Source organism: Vanessa tameamea, chromosome 16, assembly GCF_037043105.1.
Source record: "Vanessa tameamea isolate UH-Manoa-2023 chromosome 16, ilVanTame1 primary haplotype, whole genome shotgun sequence".
NCBI lineage: Eukaryota > Metazoa > Arthropoda > Insecta > Lepidoptera > Nymphalidae > Vanessa > Vanessa tameamea.
This window is the reverse complement of record NC_087324.1, coordinates 4,394,079-4,416,853: the sequence shown is the minus strand read 5'-3', so window position 1 is coordinate 4,416,853 and position 22,775 is coordinate 4,394,079. Positions and strand designations below refer to the sequence as shown.

The window sequence follows — 22,775 nt, the reverse complement described above, 5'->3', positions numbered from 1 at the left end:
AGTGTGGAAATGATTACACTTAAAAACCCGTTCCAAACATAAGCAACGGAATATGCTCCTGTTGCTATTCATCACGAAGAAAGTGAGCATGATCGTCAAAAGACGATATCACTTGTGGCATTCTTATCTGTCATTCTTTATTACGCTTTGACATACCCGTATGGCAGTCTTAATAGTTAGACGAGTATGTCGTGAAATGTTCTTTGTAATATTAAATGATATTTTTATAAGACGGGTAAGATATTCTTTTGTGAACGATAGGCTTTGTGAGTACTTGAATTTCATTTTAGGGGAAAATTATGCTTTATTTTTCTATGGTTTATTATTTTGTTACAGAAATATAGTTGATTTGTTCTTATTGACTCGTTAAGAATTGCGATTGGTTGATGTTGATGGTAGAAGATCGTGGTATACCAGAGTTGTGGCGGACGGTAACATTCACAATAGCAGTATATGTCGGCGTCGCGTACATAGCATACCACCATTGAGCTTTGATAACTTTGTAGTGATAGCATGTTAATTAAAGTTACTCTGTGGAAGTTTCAACTTCACTAAAGATCTAAAGGTACGACTCTGTGATAGACAAACACATATTGATCACTCACGTTAAGACGTAAACAAATTTAGATACGCGTGCCTATATTTTAACCTTGGTTTTAAATCTTAATCTAAGTAAATATATCAAAATATCAAAGCTTTCGATAATAGCAAGGATTATGTAATAATTTGAATTACAGTTGTATACTAGTAGAATATATACCATATAATTTCAGGCAATAATACTCGGAATAACAGATTTCATAAATTATATTCGAATTTCAATACGCAATTGTGTGTTAACAACGATTTTTACTAATAATCAATTTTATTTGTTAATACTCGTACTATAATCGATTCTTCGGCGATGTTAAGTTTAAAGTTAATTTGTTTAATCAAGTTTCAAACCTAACAAATTGTTTTATGAAGATTGATAGACTAATAATTCAATAATCAAAATTGGTAATGAAACAAAGCGCGTGGGCTGGATTTCCATTTGTGAGTAATTATCATAGAGAATGTCGTTTCTCGTTGTATGTGGGCGTGTGAATACTTAAATTTCTAATTATAAATTTCATTTGTATTGATTCGTGTGAATTATGTTTCTTGTATACGTATTTTGTTATACACACATATATTTTGTTTCGCGGCATTTGAACATTACAATGTTCAAGATATCGCATTTATGAAAAATTTAGTTGTCACAAAATTATTCTTAGCATTTTATTGTAAATGGCATTATGAAAATGACGTGGACATAATGTAATTTTCATACTGCATATATACAGTTCAACTTATGAATTAAATATGAGCAAATCTCATCATTTTATTTCAAAAAACTAAACAATAGTAAAATACATCTGGAGGATGACATAAAAAAGACTATTAATACGTTTATTAGCGTTTCTTTAGAACCTTATTGTAGTATAAACATAATTCGTGCCAAAATAAAGAAGTATCGAATTAGATTCCCGTGAAAAATCTCAAGTCGATGAACTTCGGACAATGAAAACGCTATAAAGTCAATATCATTACACAGCATCGTGACCTTGAATTTAGGCGTTTTTACTCTCGCCCATCGTGTGTGTTCTGTTACAAATTACGTACTCGGATAAGATTGTACAGCAAACAAAAATAGACGGTAAAGTTTTACCTACAAAGATTTTTAATCCGATTTTAATGGATTTTTAGCAAGTTCATAGAATATGATGAATTAGCGTGGAGGTTAATTATTTATTGAAGATTTTGTGAACAAAAATAAACTAAATAGATTTTTTTTAAACGGAACTCATTCGGTTCTTTTCTGAGTAAATCCGTATGGATGGTTTCACGTTTACATAACATTGACACGATAATCTTGTCGAATGAAGATTCCAAGTTTGTTATTATCGGAAAGTATTTATTGATTTAGAAATAGACATAGAGGTAATTAGAAACTTCTATTATTGAATTTTTACTGCCATATGAACCCCAATGGAATGGAAGCTGAGTACCTTTTTTTAAATAAATTTCAAAGAGATTAATGAGTAAGTGGGGAAATTTAATTTTTTCTTTATAAAAAAAATACCCTTGAATCGCAATACATTAATTTTAATCAATATTTATCATTTAATAAAACTTTACAAGCTTCTTTAAAAGTCAAAATCATACATATGATAATGTCCTGAACTTTCCGACTCCAGCAGGAAAATCATTTAACTCCTTATCGGACCAAACTGAGATTTGAATTCAGTTTAATTAGTAGCAGCCTAATAATAAAGATATTAGACCGACAAGGACGTTTTATAGGTAACAACCACACCATCGCATACAGACAGGAGCCATTAAACAAACAAATCCTCAAATCTTAAAATGAGTACTTCTGGAAATAAGATATATTACATTAACTTGCAAATGGAATAATAATTACCATGAATACAATGTGTTCTATACATTACTGTGACAAAATTATTATGTCTAATTTATTACAGTTATAAATTAGTTATCGTCTTATTGAAATGTCAAACATTCGCCAATTATTCTTAGAATACACGAGCTTGGATGAAACATAAACAAAATTTGCCGTGATGCTAAGCCGTGCGAATAGTTTTACGGCTCAACCGAAATGTTATGCCACAAAATAAGGTAGTGACGTAAATTGCTCCGCGATATTCTAATTACAAAAAGATCAACGACTTTTGAATTTTTATGTGTTTTGCTCGAAATAAATGTTTGCTTTAGTTCTATTTACAAAAATCATTAAATTCGACATATTTCTTGTTTTATGATATAATACATTTAATCATAGATGATTATAAACAAATTAGTTTACGAACATCAAAAGTAATGGCGGATAAATCAATTATCACGAAGCGTTAAGTATTTTTTCAACCTGTTCAAACATGGATAATTGAAAACAATCTTAATGTACCTTTATTTATGTGATAGACGCTTTTATACGTCTTTTAAAATGTATTAGGTTATACGGAAATATAATATTAACGTGGAACGTCAGTTTTTTCAAGCAATGGTAAGGCATTGCTTAAACCTGTACGTAGATATCACCCATTCAATATTATTCCTTTGCCAATACTTTGTGTTTCAGTATTCTGGTTTGAGGATTGAGTGAATATAAATAGAAGAATAACTGTCATTACATCTTATAGTCACCCGTAATCGGTGGCTTATTCTCAGTGTAAGGAATGGCTTCCACTTGTTATTCTTACAATGTTTTTTATTCTTCAATATTCAAATTTCCACCGACGTGTAATTGTCCGCGTTTGGTGTATTGCCTAAGTCTTTTATATTGTTTTAATTTACATAAATTTTTAATACACCATAATTTATAGGGCTGTTTGACTTTATTATGACCACGTGGATCAGCTTTGAATACAAATTAAATAATTTAATTAAAATCTAAACGTACATATATTTGCTTACAAACATGTTATGTTATACGATGAAACTGAATAAGCGAATTGAATTAATAAAATATATAGATTTGAAACTTTTAAGTTGAGTCGTAATTTTTCAAGACGGTAAAGGACCTTCTCCTTCCTTGGGGCTTATGTTAAAATCATCTTTAAAACGAATTAAATATACGATAACATTCATTAAAACATATCTTCATGGTATTCGTAAATTTGCGTAAATCTGATAAACTATATTGCCGGAATAGGAAATTACAGATATAATTTTTCCGGTTTTTGAGCTGCACCATGTAATATATTACGAGTACTAACGAGTGTATATCATATAGTTCGATATTATTCGATAATAAAACTGCCACCCTCAAAATCTCTCGCAAGTGGTTTGGTTAATTAACCTCAAAACTGTCGGATCTTACAGGAGTCGCACTCAGGATAGATGTCTCTCAGAGCCCGAGAAGACTTAAATTTCGACGCGGAGTCTAGTACTTGGCCCAACGCTCAAGGACGTTTCAAGTAGGGTAGCATTTACACAAATAGAAACAAGCTTTCGTTGTAAAGCAATCTGATGTATAAAATATGCTACTGATCTATACTATATAAGATGTTGGTATGTAATCATATATACCAACATAATACATAACTATGTAATCACACAGGTAATAAAGTGTGCGTCTCGGGACGCCCGACAGATGTGATAGCTTAAACTGTCCGAAATATGGCGTGACTGTGGGTTAGAGTGAGATAGGAGGAGCCTGCCTACCGCTGTAGTATGCGTAAGAGAAAGGGAAGCCAGACAGATAGGCGTCGTAACGCGTTACGTAACGAAGCGGTTTACCCTCCCATATATTCAAATATTCATATCGTAGGAAAAGATTAAGAGCCTAAGAAGCGGCACGTTTCAGCTACCGATTTCTTTATCAACTGATAGATTTTTTTAACATAATTAATTGATAACTTTCGTTATCCGAATTTTATGTAAAAAAAAACTTACGGCAAAAATAGATTTAAAATCAAAGATAGATAATATAGAATATAATAAGATAATAATAAATAGAGTTAAAATCAAGAATAGAAAAATATAACATACGAGTACGTGATACAATAAATAAGTTTGAAAATATAAAATGACATAACATTACAGTAATTCTAATATTGACCAAAATTTATTGAGTTTAATTTTCTGTGAGTTGGTTGCGAAATTGTGAATTATACGCTAAACTTATTTAATATTCGCTTAATAGTCGACCTAAATACACCGTAGTGTCTTAGACCATAATTTAATATACCTTTAGCACCTAATATAACAAGCCATGACAAACATTAAGTAACCGTGCACCTACATGTTAACAATGTGCTAATTTTCTAATGCAAATGAATCTTTTGTGTTAGTTAAACACATTTTATATAGTTCATGGAAATATATAACAATTACGACAAATTTATTTCAAGAAAATATTCGTTTTAAACTTTTGAATTCAAACCGAAACGTTTAATTGGTAACGTTCAGTAAATTATCGTTTTGTTATTACGTACAAATTTGTGTACAAATCCTTTTTAATTAAAATTGAACACATTCGCTGCTTATTACTATTATAATGTGGTAGATCATATAATAAATGTTGTAAAATGAATTGAAATAATCTCATTATACACTATTATAACAAGGCTAGAATTTGAGTTTTGAAAATGTTTTAAATCTGTTTGTTTGTACATTCAAGCTGATATCTTTAGATGAAATTGCATATTTAACTACAAGATCGAAATACTTTCGGAGTAGTCAAGAACTATTATATCACCATAAAAAAATGTAAGAAATTTAAACTCTTACACTTAAAAATGACGCTATAGTAGGTACGAACAATGAAACTTTAGAAAAATTCATTTTTACCTAGATATTCCGCTTGACCGAGCATTTTTCCGTGGGAACTAATGAGGTTGCGTTCCTTCCCAACTAAATATACAGCTCACGTAGGAACGAATTGCCTGCAATGTACCATTTTGTATGTGGATGTTGTTATACAACATTGCGCCAAGTTCTTTTGATCCCAGGACAATAGTTTGTGGAACGGCATTGTTACTTCACTTCTGGTGGGATTTTAACCTGCATTACTAGCTGAAGGTGAGCATTTAGACATAACTTCAATACCCTTTAGAATCTTACATGACAAAGTTAAGTGACAATAATTCTGACATAAATACCGTGTTGTATTTTAATATAGTATTTATATATAATAAATTAATTGAAATATTGATATCAAGGATTGAGCACCAATTATATAAGTTTTAAGTATACAAAACGTTACAAATATTAAATTGATTCATAGAAACGAATTCACCGAAATTGCTACTAAATTACAATCTGAATTCTAAAGATCTGAAGATGTCCTGAAAAGTTATTAATATGTACAGAATAATTAAATAATAACGATGGTAAGTTAAAACAGACTCCTTTTCTTGATACTCATGAAAATAAATCATCACACGATTCCCAAAGCGAATAGACTTAATTAGAGAACGTCTTATTATACGAAATGAAGAGTACGTATACAAAAGTTAAGGACATATGTTCCGTCATTTGTCACTGAAGAGTTCCATATCGTTAAGTTTTGCTTGTTATAACTTTATGCAACTCAAGGGCGCCCAGAATATAAATCGACTTTCATAACACTGAACACCCATTAGGCGTGAATATTAAGATATGAAATTAACAACTTAACGGGCCAGTAAACGCTGATGATGAAAATTTTGTTGTCAGTTGTCACAATGAATTACAATGGATTCTTTTTTACGGTGTTCATAGATGATATATCAAAAATACATTTAAAGTAACATACCGTATTGGTGTTTATGTAAATGTCTCTAAAAGCTATTCGAGTATAGCACGAATGTAAATTTGTAATAGTAAATCAGATGCCATTGTTTTATTATAATGATTTGTAATAAGTGCTGGTGTGAAAATTCATAAAATATTTATAGTATCTGGTAATAAATTAAAAAGTAAGCAGTAAATTAAAAACTAATTATCGAATTCGATTAAATTCAAATTAGGTCATATAAAAATACAATTCATTACGGTCCTACACTAAAAAAATGTTTTTATAGATGTTCTTAAACCCACAGCGCCATAGCATTCTGATCACGTAGACGGCAGACCTGACTCATCTTGTAAGGACACGCCTTTTGAAATTTAAATTCTTAACATGACATTTCATATGTAATAATGAGGGTCATTTATGACTTAAGTTAAAATAATTACTACAATAATAAACATTTTTTTTTAATACAACAAAAATTTGAGAATAAAATAGAACAAAGAAGAAATTATATGAGTATTGTTTTCCAGTATAGCGCACAGATTTTTTTTACTTCATTTAACAGCTGATATCAACCAGAAAATTGCTCCTTACTTGTAACATGATAAGATGTGTGTGTTGTAAAATACTGGCTAAAATACATTTATTTGGTTTTAAGCAACGCTGACTTTGATATGCGAGTATATTAAAAATCCTTTTTTTTTAATATGCATAAAACGTAAAAAAATATATTCATCTAGTGCTCGATTGAAATGTTTTCAAAATTACAAACTTTGCCAATGATCTCGGAGATAACGATCCCAAGATATCATCACTCCCTGGTCAAAGTTGATCCGGCTGCTAGGACCAATGTTAATAATATGCAAACAACTATATCTTGAGCTCCTTAATATATGTATAGTAATGTTTTCATAGATCACGGTGTAATATTGGATGCACTAACAACTTTCTGTTTATTTACTATATTTTATGTAATTTATTTACAAAATTTATAACAGATAGCTACAAACACTAAACAGAAATGCAGCATTAGATATTTTAAAACAAAGCGACTCTTAATCACGATTTGTGTGACACGAATAGGCTTAAAGTGGGTTAGTACAAAACATGCACTTTAAATCTTCATTAGCAGATCGTAGTAACGAATTAAATATAACATTGCGTCATACGAGGAAGAGCAAAGGATTATATGAGATAAATCCCCGACTCACTATATCTTGCAGCTGACTCAGTTTCTCATACTAGATATTTAAGCAAAAAATATTGTAATTTTGTTTCAAGGTTTTATTTTTATCTTTTGCCTGGCTATGCACAGATTTTAAAAAGTTTTACAAGATTATGTAATATAATGATATACTAACCAAGAACTCAGGAAATTATTATTATAAAATAAATATCATACAAATATTCAAAGCGAATTCATCACATTCAAAGTGTTTGAAAAAAAGCCTTCTCAAAGGAAGTTTATTTTGTGATCTTTAATTCTATGATATCGTCATCGGTTTAAATATCCTAGGAGCGACTTGTTTGAAGTAGATATAGCAGTTGGTTGAATCGACAACAAATTTTCGATATAATATGATTGTTTTTATTATTTCATAAACACATTAGCAATTCGGGATCTCCGTCTATGTATTTGTCATTTACATAAGCTTTATATTAATAATATATATTATATACATTGAAATTATCAACATAATTGAAACCTCTTGATGATAAACACTATATTACTGAAATATAAGAATACCCTATTGTATATGAACAAGATTGTATTTATCAATATCAAGGCGGCGCAACAAGTTAATAAAAAATTCAATTGCCATAACAAATTCCCGTGTGCAGCTACTGTTTTTGTTCGAGCATTTAAGCCATGGGATGAAGAATGTTTTTGTGTGAATATCGAGATCTCGAATAATAAATCTTCGTCATGGCCGAGTTCCGACATTTAACAGGGACATAAAAGAAAGACAGTCTTTGATAATTCCTCGCTCGGAATTATTTTCTGGAGAGGAAATTACAACTACAAAAAGCAGATTTGATTGTCTGTCAGACGACATTTTTTTTTCTAATTAAATTGATAATGATCATGCTTTTTAATCTTAGTCTAAGAAGACGAAAGTGCTTTATGGCTTGTGTTATTAAAAATCTTATTTAATTATAGTCATTGATTTTTTTTTAATATTTGAAAATATTTATTTTTATCTTTAAAATATGCCCATACGATTCTAATTTTGTGAAAAAAGATACTGCTCCCATTTTCTCACTTACATAACCATAGACCATCTATATTTTTTAAGCGCGGAAACTTCAAACGTGACATGACCTTGTAATTCTACTTTCAGTAATCCTGTACTAGTTTTACATCACTAATAAAACAAACGACGAAAAACATTACACAAATAAAGCGGGACGTTATGTGACACGATGCAAACGTATATGTAAAGCACCAGGTGCACAAATTATATACAATCCGGGTTTGATTCCCGTTGAATGTCACGCGCATCCTTGGAATAATTTATATGCGTGCCACAAGTAATCCGTTAAGCTATTATCATAGACGAGGATTGAATTTTACGAGATTTAAGTTACTCATTTCCTGATGACAGGCCAATTTATACCTATATATTGTATACATACTCTATTACACTGACATATGTATAAAAATTACTTTTGTATGATCGCATCTTGTGGTAACCACGAGGTGAATTTTAATGAAACTCAGCTTAGCATTAGCATACACTCTTTAACAACCAATACCTTAACAAATGAGTATACTAAACAAGGATTAATCGAGGGAATTAAAAATGGACCATCATTATCAGGCTTCATATATCCACAGTAATCTTAGGAAGATTACTATCACCGGTCAAGCCACCCAAATCAGTAAACTGGAATATCGACTTACTGTCTTGGTAGTGTGATTTTCAAACAATGCAACAATCACTTATAATCAGGTTTAGTAAGTTTTTAACCAAAGGTCGCTATCTAAGCAAACAGATAAAAAGCGAAGATAGGCAACTTGTATGTCATAGCGTCAGCAAAAAAGTATTGATAAATTGATTACAACAAAGGTAAAAAAAAAAAAAATTTAATATAAATTTACTACTTATTGAAATCAATTATTCTCTTTTTAATAAATATTTATAACGAATCGCAATAATTTGATGACGTAATTTTGTAATACAAAATTAACAATCAAACATTTGTTAAAATAAGCAGTTGTATATTTAAAAATAACAGTCTTTTGTTATAATAAAAGCTATCGACTATCGTACATCAGATCAGCTTTAGATGATTCTTTGGTATAGATTCGGATAACATCGACGCGACCAAACGTCGACCTTGAAAACGGTAGCGTCAGCAAAAACTGTTTGTTGATAAATTGGTGTGATAATGTTTAGATTTGCATCTTTAGAAATCTGCATCATATTTCATAACACTTTTAGAAATAATATTTAAATAGGATACTATTGTTTTAATTTAAAATGTTCATATATATTTAAAACAATCCCATTATGTATTTATATATTATATTAAAAGTGCTTAGAAATATAAAAAAAAAACAAATTAATAATATGCATTATAAGACTAAAAGAAATTAGCTAAATCTGTATTATTCAAATAGATATGCAAAAAATGACGTCAGCAAGTTATAAATGATTTAAGAATAAGGTCGTTCATTATCCTCATTAAAATGGAAAATGCCGACAGTTAAATTGATGTAGACTTACAATTTCACGTTACAGAACTCTAATAATAGACGTTTAGTTCTATTTCTGATAGTGCGAGCTCAAATAATAGTTCAGACAACGTTATCGACGGCGCACGGATATCTTATACGTCATTGACGTCTTAAAATCAAATGATAAACTATAAATATTTATTCAATGAAAGCGAAACAGGGTGCGGTGGATATTGACGGCCGTCAAAATGCCCACGAAGTTCGTCGACCCACCTTGACTTTGCGTTGTTAAAACTAAAACGAAATAAACCAGAGGAATGATTCATTTTCATTAGATCCCTCTGTTTTTTGTAAGTGAATTTCCGACGTGTCTAATTTTGGAAATTTTAGCAACGCGCGAAACAAATTGCTTGTGAGAAATAAAACATATGACAAATTGCCTACGAACGGTATGAATATATTTTCCGTTGGTATACGTGATGTAAAAATACAACGCGTTCATACTCTTCAAAAGTAAACGCATTTGTTTGAAATGTCGTGTCGTGTCCTTCTTTAAAAATCAATTGAGTACACCGGGCTTTCTTATCAATATTCTACTGCAGTTTGAAGCATCCCGACATACACAGAGGGCTAGTCAGTGTTATTTTAGGTATGAGATATGTTACGTCATATAACCTACTTCCTGTGTCTTTACTTGCATTTAATTTAAAAATAGAATTTTTCCGTATGGAAGTACATTGTTTTAGGTTTTATTTTTATTGATTTCCCTTTTTAAAAATATATTTTACAAGTTAAGAAATTAAAATAATGTTTAAGTTTTTTTATTTAATTAATGAATAATTATTATGCAAGGAAATATATTATACAGCCATGTTACAATGAGGTACGAAGATTTAAGAATGTATTCGTACCTTAATTTACGATACTTAAAAATGTTTATAGTTTTGACGAAGAGTTCGAACGAGTACCCGCTGAGCTCTTACAATGAAAGCGAAGACGCCACTAATAACCTCAAGAAAGGCGGATTATGTACAGATAATATTTAAGTTCACGATTTTGGCTCAAGGCCTCAACAAGAGCATCTTATAGATAATGATTTATTATTCTATATAAATTGTAATAATTATTAACAAATTGTAATACATTTGTTGATTTTATAATGATTTAGAAGATAATGGTAATAAAATAAACCACACGTTTTTGTTATTCAAAGACTTATTTACTTGTGGTATAAAGCTTATTATTGTCTAATATTAAAAATATATGCGACATTTTGCTTGTGTTTAAAAAAAGAATTTGTAACACATTCAATATCAAAACTTCCGGGTGGTCTTAAGATAAACGGTATTATATCTTCATCTTAGATATGTACCTGCGTAACGCTTCATGAGATCGCTGTATACTTATAATTAGCAAATTATATTTCTTAACTTTTATGTCGGACAATATATGTATAATAGCTTTTTGTGATTGCTCTATGATTGAATTCACCTTATGATCATCCACGTTAAAATAGTTCCAAATTAATTTTAAATTCGAATATTACGGCGCTACAAACTATGACTGAATAACTCATAAAAGACACAGAGAAACGATCGCGTATTGAGGGGGTTGGGACTATCGTAGGTTTTAGATATAAAAAAATTACTTACTGGGGCATCGAGATGGCTTCATACCGAGCCGTGAAACCGTAAGAGACAGAGTTCCTTTCGCATTTATAATATTTATATTATATTCGAATAGATATAGATTAATAAAAAACAGATGTTTCACAAAAATCTTTATTTCCTTGACTCGTTGGAGATCATAAATTTTTTTAATCGAAATTTCAAAAGTTCATTATATCAAAAAAAAATTTTCTAAACCAACAAATCCAATTAAAAGCATTTCTGAACCATTGAAAAATTATCGACAATCAATTAATGATTTTGAATTCGACTGTGTTGTGACCAATCATGAGTCAGCAATGTCAATTAAATAAAGAAAGACATTTACTTTTTTCTTAGTTTATTTATATATCAATGTAGAGTATCGCACGACAAAAGAACTAAAATAAACGAGCCAACTTTATTATTTCGGCCTACTTTGCTACTCTGCGTGTACCGTGACTAACTGTTTTCAGATTGGCTTTCTGTCTAGATATGTCAATAATGAAAGATTATTAATTTCGGAATAAAACGTAATAAGCGATTAATTCATTAACATATTAATATTAATAAAGCCGAGATCGGCGTACTAACATATAATGCAAATGCAAACAGGAGCTACTGCGTTTTCGTGTGCGTTTAGACTTCAGTTTATCGTTCAACTCGTTCGAGGAAAACATCGTGATGAAACCTGCACCTGTCTACATATTATGCCACATGTGTATCCACCGACCAGAACTGGAGCAGCGTGATAGGATACGTATGCTTTCACTTTCAAAGGAGGTCCATTTATAAATGACTTACTTGTGTCATTTAGATGTTTTAAATTTACGTATTAATATAATTATTTAGTAATTTGCCATTCAAAAAAGATACTTATGTTATTACAATACGTTTACGTCTAAAGTTGAATTTGCTTTGACAGATCTCATTTGAGGACCTAAAGTGATACTCATCGATTAGCGGTATTATCATAAATTATCTTGTTAATAGATAGTCCTTAAATATATTTACTGATACTGTAATAAGCGCTCGATTCATGCGCATTTCGCATTCACAGACAGTTTTATATATATCATAATTTTTATTTCATTCGAGAAACATAATCAATATAATAAATGTAAAGGTTACAATTGTAGTTAGCATTTCATTAAAAATATATCAAGTCGTTTTGTACTATCTTAAGACTTACAAACAAACAAATTGATTATAAGTAAAACCTATTTTATAAGCCATATGTTGAATTATAATTAAAAAAAAAATAACAAACTATATTATCTATACAAATGTTTTAAATGCGAATGTAACTCAGTCTTTCTGTCTTTCTCTAAACTACTGAACTGAAATTGATGAAATTTGGTACGAACCAAACTTGAAACTCAAGGATATATAGGCTACTTTTTTATACTTAACAACTTATGACCACCCGCGAGCAAAGCCGCGAGTAATAACTAGTATTCTATATAAGCACCGTATTTCTTTTACGTATTTTCTTACGAAGTTATATATATATATAAGCGAAATACCCCTCACTGATTAATCACGAAATCTCAGACACTGTAACACATACAAACTTGAAATCTGGCCGGTAGATTCCTCATAGGATGTAAACATCCGCTATGAACGGATTTTACGAAACTCCAACCTTAGGGGGGTAAAACGGGAGTTGAAAGAGTTGTGTTTTATAAATTTCGCGCGAGTAAAGCCGAAAAACAATTGATTCCATTGGAAACAGATGAATAGATTGTATGAATACTATTTATCATTTAAATTCGGTTCATATTTTTCATTACAATACAATTACACTGTTATAAAATACTAAACGGTTATGACGGAATTCGCATACTGCTTTTATGACTTTAGTCAATTGTGTGTCTAAGAATTACTAATTGGACGATTCACATACAAAGCCAGATAATACAAGTGTATATTCAATGTGTATTTATTTATCCATTATCAATGTTATACAAAGAAAGGACAGTGTTTAATTAATTAAAAACAATTTATTTAAACGTGCATTTGTTCGCGCGTATCTCCAAGACTAATGAACCTGTTAAATTTATTTGTGTTGGTTTACATATTTGCAAATTTAAGCTGAAATAATTTTATCCAGTTGTAACTAATGCACATGTGTGCGTGAGGATGAAATTAATTATGTTAGACTTTTGAACTTTCGTTATTTGTTTATTTAAATGTTATCTAAATGATACACTATTGTTAAATTATTAAAACGGCATATTTCAATTTGTAACGATAGGAGAATTAATACGACTAAATATAGAAGACCTACATAATCATGTATATTGGTAATAAATAATTAATTTCAGCACATAGCAACCTAACCCCGAGTTTGTTGACATACTCTCGCGCATGCGCAGTTGTATATCTATCCATAAACAATGAGTTCAGGACGAAATAGCTCATTAAAATTCTTTGTTAGTTATAGATAACTTATCGATCGCTTCATAATATCTAATAATCACTTTACCTATATTTATATGAACTTTATCTTCGAACTCAGAAATACTACTCGAAAAATTAATACTATAATATTTGTAATTCAAGTTTCAAGATATTATAAGATATAACCGTAACTTTGAATGAAAGTAATTCATAAAATTAAGAGAAACACAATTTTCAATAAAATAAATATCATAATTTACTATAATATCAAGGAAGAGTAATTAAAATCATATACAAACACTTACCGAAGACACTCCATATTGTGCGAAGAGATATCGTAATATTTAAGTGTCACCTTTGATCTGAATCCTTTGATCTAAACGGTCATCGTTCAAAACATAGCCGGCTAATTATTTATCTCATCAGAAATAAAAACACTTTCACCGCTTCAAGCGTACTGCATTATTTTGACCGGCTTTTTACATCGACTGTCAAAATCACGTGGTCGACACCCGCGGTTTGATAGCGGAAAGCGCTTTTTCGCGAACGCACGCTAAGGCGCATGACATTGACGACACATGCTCGTATAATTCATGTAGCGTTCTAACCTCCCACACAGTTCGTGAAGAACTAAGCGCAAGTTGTCGAGGTGCACGTGGCCCGTAGCTTACGCGACGACCGCCCTTCCAATGCGATACAAGCAAAACGGGAAAACCGACTTTCTCTCATCCCGATTAGACATAATTTCGCCTGGAACCGATATGGTAAGCCCAGCGAGATGAGCTAGAATATGGGACGATACACACAGAGTATTTTCGTACTGTCGTTTAGTGTGCGTAAATGCGTGTGTGTATGGTCCACGGAAATGAAAAGTGCATTGTGGACCTAGATCGTAATCTCGCACCCAATGCTCTCGAACGCTATATAATGTTCGGAAAGATATCGTTTTTAGTGTCCCGGGTGATTTCGAACGAAGGAATAAAAAGGAGGGACCATTGTTCGAGCGATATTGAAAAAGTTTCACTTCTTATTACGATCGTTTCCTTTTGTCTTGTTTTGGAGGAATTTAAAGTTGCCGCGTTTTATTCGAGCCTTTTGTTGCTGGATGACTTGCGTTTAAGTTTGTTTTGTAAGATATGTTACAATCAATTTCTCTTTCGTTTAAGAGCGAGTTTATTGAAAGAGAAGTGTAAATATTGATGTAACTTGTTATATTTGAATAGCATAGATTGTATGCAAGACTGAGTACGTCCATGTAACCCAAGGGTCACTAAGCCAAGCGCTAAAGAGGCCAGTGGCGCTTAATTATGTTTAATTTTTCTATAAATACAATGAAATGTTCGAAACAGATACGTTCATTGGGATTTGCTTATCGTATACATATAAATATATATAAATCACGGTGTACGACTTCGGGTACATCACATTAAGATAGTGAAATGATTATTTTTATTTATTATGAATTAGAAATTTCGAAAATAAGGTTACTAATGTTTATAAGATTTAAATAAATTATAATATTAACACGAATAAAACAGTTATCGAGGGTTCTTTTGAGTTTTATTTAAATTTACTGACCATTGTGAAAATATTAAACCCTAAAACAAAATTTAATACGCCAAGAATTAAATTATGCTTTTTTAACTAAACATCCAAAAGATTCATTCATATATATTACTATTAATAAAATAGTCAACTAGGATATTACTTTTTACTTAAAATATAGTTAAGAATAAGATGACTTGTGATTGTATTTTTTATACTCAAGCGTTTGTGTGGTATCAATTGCATTGCACCTAATGCACATGCGATGGTAATGAGTCAGATGTGTTCATCCCAATGGGATGAATGATTTAAGCGAGGCAGCGATACAATAGCCAATACATACTACATATATAATTGAATGATAGTGTTGTAGAGGAAAACAGGACATGTTTAACATGTCGTAACAGTCTGTCTCGTTCACGTATTCCTTAGAAATGACTAAGTGGTTGTTAATTAACTAAGCGAGTATGTTCTTCTTCTACATCGAAATGTTTTTTTATTCAGAGAGAACGTAATTATTGAGTATAAAATAGCAATAACTTTATTTTTATATTACTCCAAATTCAAAATCCTAATTTAATATATTATATGTGTACTAGTTCTCGCCTGCGGTTTTGCTCGATTTTTAGGGATTGGTCGTCAGGTATTTTGTTAAAAAACTATGCCTATGCCTTTGCATGAGGTTGAAGCTTGATTCACATTAAATTTTATCAAAATCGGTTCAGTAGTTCGATCGTGAAAAATTAGCGAATTTGTAAAAACTACCGCATGTTATAATACACACTCGTGAGACCCGTGAAAAATAGATGAAAATCAATAGATTTTATAGTTTTCATAAAAATATAATTATGTACTTATTGGGGAACGAATTACATTTCCATTATTTTACCTACATATAAAATAATATAATATATATTATCATAATTTTCACTTAAACACATTATGTACGTTAAAAGTAACGTAAAATGTACCGCTGAAACGTATTAACTGTTTGTCACGTCGAACCACAGAATAACAGGTCAATATTTCACAAATGATTGCTTAATTATCTACTTAATTATCGTCCGCAAAACATAAAACCGATACTTGTGACGTAAAATGAAATATAATAATAAATAGACGCCTAATTTCCAAAATATCACCCGTCTACGCTTGAAAATGTCACATAACCGCATTTAAATATAAACGGGTTCTATTCTTAAAGCACTCGTTAATTCTTCTGATATAAACCATGAATTAATTTAAAACGTAAAGAATTATATTTTTGTGATTCTAACATTATTTTAAAGCTGTCGAATTTTACACCAAATTATAAAAAAATAATCTTAACCAGCAATAGTAATTTTTACTACATATAAAAAAACAAGACAAATCAAAGTACACTTATTACACTACTTAAGTAAGTTATATACACTTATTTAAGTAAGTTCAACATGCACTCCTGAATCGTAATTTTAGAAGATTCAATTAAACGTAAATTGTGTGATTGCTTTAACTTGATTCAGAATTGGGTTTTACCGAGAAAAAAAAACGGGTTAAAAATCAAAAGTCACACTATTTTACGTATCCAATTGTCTTTTTTTATTTTTTATTTTCGTATTATTTCTATTCAAAGATGTACGTAGTTACATTAAAATCAAATACAAAAGTTATGCAAACCGTTACAAATGTAACAAATGCAATGAAATGAATCGAATGAATAATGGAATCAATGAACTATAAATTTATCGTTCCTCATTTATTGCTACGGTCAAATTTTGATACGGACATGTATGACACTTCATTGTTATAAATTATGGTCAAATATAATACTACTTATAATTCCAATGACAATAAATTGTCAAGGACTTATATCACTTTAAATGTCCCAAGCTAATATTCTCTTTTTATAGAATACGGTTTAGAGGTAATTCCACCAACGTAAGTTGATTGATGGATAAATATGGCAGATTTAAATCCGTCACGTCATGCAGTTTTCTCACGATGGTTGCCTTCTCCATAGCTCAAGAATTAAATTATAAATACAAATTATGGTTTCGCCATCTTCGTTTAAGATTCATGTTCTAATAGGTACTAACTATTTATGATTATGAATGTAAATATATATATTTTTTTTCATTTAAATCAAGAAGATAAGTATTGATTATGTACCTATAGATATAGACATTATATAAAAGTTTATGCCCAGACTTGATTGTGATATGAATACACTGGTAATCGGTAGACAGCTTTATTTTAAGTATATCCAATTGGATGGTAAGTTTTTAATTTTTAAAGTTATTTTTAACTTACTATCATTATTTTTTGTTTTTCTTTTTATTTTTTTGATAAATACATATTAAAATTATTTTATGAATTAATATAATAAACAAAAATAGCTTGTATTAAATTTTTACAATATTTGTAATTTTCAAAGGTAAAATTAAATATAAAAAATTGAATAATTTTATAAACTGAATGTCGAGTTTGCATGTAATTGAGTATAATGTTAATCATATATTTTTAATTTAAATTTCATCATAGAATGTGTTCACCGTTGACTTACAAATAAAAATAAATAAATAGATACCAGATATATTAATACTCGAGGTCATCGAAATATTAATTCGATTTTCAAATATATTATGCACATTTGAAGTTGTATTATGTTAGTAGTAAATATGAAATAACATACGAGAGCGGAAACAGTTTAACGTGAATTTATCACATGAAAGAACGGTTAATTTTCTGTTTCAGTAGCTGCTAATTACGACTTTGCTAATAGCAACCACGTCGAAACGTGTTGCGGACACTTTAAATACTGCACTCATGTGGAAGCTTCATATTTAATGGACCTAAAATATATCCAAGCGACTATTGAAACAAAATAATATTTTAAATATAATATTTTTTTAATATCTCGATGTTAGCTTTATAAGTTATAATCTTTGCTTAGTGCTACTGTGCACTTATTTATTGTTAAACATCTACGATAAAAAAAAAAAACAAAATTTTTCGTTTTTTTTTTATATATGTATCCGTTGATATAAAAAATATTTATCTAGTGAAATTTTGATCTCTTTCCAGCAATGAAATTCGGAAAAAGATTAACTAAAGTCAAATACTAGCTTAATTTTGCTTGCGCACACGTTTTTCGATTAGTTACCGAATATACCCCAGAGCAAAGCGGTGATCTCACGTAAATTTGTCACATGAAAGGGCATTTAATTTGGTGTTTCAGTGCTAATTACAACTTTGATTGCTGTGACCAACGTGTCTCGTGTCACTAGCGCCGGGCGGGCTTCGTTTGAAACTTTATAAACCATCATTTCGTAACTAATGTAGTATTATTATTCTGTGCAAAATAAAAATAAAAAATCGCCGATTCATGTGACAAGTTACGTCATAGTTTTGTTTGTATTTCGTATTTATCGGTTAGTTACCAAATTGGCCCCCACGGAAAGCGACAGTCTCACGTAAATTTGTCACACGAAAGGACGTTTAATTTGCTGTTTCAGCAGCTGCTAATTACAACTTTGGTTACTCTGACGGTGAAACGTGTCCAATAGTGAGCTGCGTAAATGTTTGCTTTTATTAAACGTCTTTTGCGAACGTGAATGTTGCCTAACTACCTATACAAGAGTCAAATTTTGCGCAGTTGATATTTACGACAGACATACAGATGGTAACCGTAAGTTAAATATTAGGGAGTACCACTGACTTTTCAAGTGCAAAATTGTTTATAAACAATACAATCGTAAAATATCCAGTTATTTATAAATACCAAGTTTCTATAGATAACGTACGAATGAAACTGTTCTGACGCATGAATATTTTATTAATCTAATGAAGATTATACTAATCTCAAAAAAAATTTAATCTATATTTGGTAAATTATTGAATGTCTTTTGTATACTTGATTTTATTGCACATCAAAATGAATTTGCTTAAAAGCAGAGATTATGAGCCAATGCATTGAAGACGTACCTGAAATTTTGGTAGTTGGTGGGTAAGAGGAAATGAATATAGAAAAATATTAATAAATAATCTAAGAGCTACAAATGTTTATTTAAGCACATTAATATAAATAAATACTAAACTAATAATTTTACATAAAAATAAATAAATATTATTATATAAGTTAATGTATTTAAATTTAGATAAGCGCACCCGCACTCCTTTCACGCGTCAAATTAATCTTCAAGCATTAATCGCCCACATTTATGAATAAAATACAATTATTACTCTGTCCCAGTTTTACAGATGCTTACAACTAATGATACTTGGGATCGTTTAATGTGCTCTCTGAGGCACGATTGAGGAATCAGTAATCACCTACGAGGACAACATATGTATACATTACGATAGTAATCACGGAATAAGGGATTCCCATGTGAGATTAAACGGCTTAATTCTTAAAGTTAGTACCGTCATTAATACGAGAATTAGTTGTGACTTTGATTTATTTAAATACTGTTGATTTATTTTTACTTGCACTTAAATTTAGAACACGATCATCGAGGGCTACAAGTCCATAGGAACCTGTTAAATGATTATGATTTTTATACATTTGATTTTGTATATACGTTATCATAATGGCTCATTACTCAATTTCTTTAAACTTATCTCTGTATCTTTATACATACAGTATGTTATGACTAAGATGACTAAGACAGTAAATTATGTTATAGATAATATTGCAATTTAAGCAATAATATACCTGAGGTTACATATAATTTTCACTGAATACATGTGTTGTTTGAAATTCTGCCACACGTAATACACCAGTCCGCACTGAAGTTGCTCCAATGATTCTCTTAGATAGAAGAAGATTCCTGCTGCACAGATTTCTTTAATAAATAATTTTATTATCAAATAAAATTTCTTGTTAAGTTACTGCCTGTCTGCACTCTACGTTTAAATGATTTCAAGTTAATGCTGTTATTTGAAATTAAATTCAAAGCGAACTTTCCAAATGAAATATTGAAGAAAAATTCATAATAGATTCTTTTCCGTCTTCGGCATCAAGACAGTTAAAAAGACCTTTCGTTTTAAATTCAGCTCTTACTCGACTTCTACGATTGTGCACATCTCATTAAAAATACTATCTTTATTTTTAAAAAAATATTATTCCAAAATGTTAAAAGTATTTTTGAAAACATGTTTTATATGAGGAAGATGTAGACGATGTTACGAGGAGGATATTGATGGGGTAGATGACCTCTGAACGTATTAAATATTCATGGTACTAGCTACCGGTGCTGTCACTGGTGATAGCCTTAATAGGTGCTGGTAGTGGTTAGTAAAGGCGCATCTAGTGTCGTTACAGGAAAGTTATTCTACTAAACATCACTAATATTGTAAATTTTCCTAATATTCACTTTATGTTATATGTTTTGAGATCTATCATTAAATTGTTAGGAGTTCATATATGTATATATAAACAACTATCAAATCGTTTTTTTTTTTGGTTTTTCTGTTCTTTATTGTTGTGGTTTTTTTAGATATATATACTTTGTTTATTTTTATTATTTTGTTACGCTTTTTATACTTCGTTTTATAATTATAAATAAACTACTCCTTCTTGTTTTCTTTCTATTACAATAAATGTTTATGAACTACTTACATTCCGAATTATAAAAATAATAGAAAATAATAAGTTTACAACGTATCATTTTAATTAGATTTTTGAAATGGAGTCTGTATGGAATTGTGTTAGGTAATTCCGTGCAGACCACGTTGACACAAAACACATTGACACAAAAGACTGTGACATGCAATTATAGCACGGTACCTATGTGTTTTCTGTCAAAATAAATTAACAGCCGGAAAATGATTGTCTGCTAGAATAAGGCCTACTTTCCTTTTATTTAGAAAGTTTTGAGAATATTTCACTATGTTCCACCGTTGAGAGTTCTAGTAAATGGTAGATTTTCATCTGACACACGGGTTTCCCCAGGATATTCTCATTCTGCGCCGAACACGAGATGAATGACGTAAAACACTTTGAGTCTTCAAAATGTGGTTAAAATTTACATGTTCTTGCCATGGGGCTTTCTCAGCATATCAGTTCTACTTAAATGTAATAAAAGAGTATTAATTCATATTTTCTTGTTCAAAAAATTCTAAATACGAAAAAGTATAATAGTCGGATTTGTATATTTAATATTAAATTATTTTGTAAGGTTATTTGATTGGTTAAAAATATTCCTTTATTTAATTTGTTGATTGAATAAAAGGAGTACCAATTTTGATTCGGGTAATAATAGTTAGGTATATATTCTTCGTATATTACAGAGATGACAATGTAATATCATTATCGTAGAATATTACATGGCTTTTTAATATGACTAAATTTTGGATCAATTAAATAATTAAAAAAAATAATTTGTATACAATAATTTAAGAAAATCGATGTTAATATTTATTATAAAAAAATATCAGAATATTACGTAACATTGATATAATATTTTGCACGTAAACATCACAAACAGGCGCAATAAAAAAAGCCTGTGACGCAACCCGAAGGTACGGAGTTGGTATAGCTGGTTCTTTAGTGGGTATTCCGGTGCATTCATCACCGGTGAGTCTTATGTCTCCACCCCCACCTTCCCACTTCACATGGGGGAAACGCGTAAACGCGTCTTTCTAACAGAAAAAAATAATACAAAAATTATACAAGAAAATACAAATTATCTTATAAAGTGGTATTATATTTTACAAAAACATCGAAAAACTGAACGATAACTATTTACGTCACTTACAAATATTTAAACATGCAAATAGTTGATTTTAAATCCAATTACTTTAGATATATGGCATGATAATAAAAATATGTATATATATATATACGTTGTAAATATTATTATATATATACGTTGTATATATAATAAGCATATAATAAAAATATAATTAAAATGAATTAGGTTTGCGCCGTGGCTTCGTCCATTTGAATTTTTGCATATTACGAAATCTTCAACAAAATAAAAAAACATCAAAATAACCAAATAACCATGTTTGGATGTATGAATAAACAAGTGTTTCTGAATATATAATCTTATAATGTTATATACAAAAGTTTTAGTATAATATATTTAATATATTTTATAATAATATTAAGTTACTGCCAACGATTTCATTATTTTACCTATATAGTAAATAACAATGTTAACAGAATCTCAATTTAACACGTATGTATGTTGCTTCCTAACGATAATTTTGGTGAAGTTAACTGTCCCCTAGAGATCGCTCTCGGCAATCA

At 30.0% G+C, this 22,775-nt stretch overlaps 2 protein-coding genes across 2 annotated transcripts in view; both read right to left on the bottom strand.

Annotated features, from left to right (window-relative positions):
- Nucleotides 1–14,615, bottom strand: part of LOC113393947 (collagen alpha-1(XVIII) chain-like) — a 163,926-nt gene extending 149,311 nt beyond the window's left edge. Inside the window, exon 1 of the mRNA XM_026631074.2 lies at nt 14,296–14,615. Coding sequence (XP_026486859.2) covers nt 14,296–14,309 — 14 coding nt within the window. The 5' untranslated portion in view covers nt 14,310–14,615. The remainder of the gene's footprint in view (nt 1–14,295) is intronic.
- Nucleotides 1–20,244, bottom strand: part of LOC113393894 (serine/threonine-protein kinase RIO1) — a 208,745-nt gene extending 188,501 nt beyond the window's left edge. Inside the window, exon 1 of the mRNA XM_026631002.2 lies at nt 20,235–20,244. The gene's annotated coding sequence lies outside the window, so the exon portion shown is untranslated. The remainder of the gene's footprint in view (nt 1–20,234) is intronic.
- Between the last annotated feature and the right edge of the window lie 2,531 nt (nt 20,245–22,775).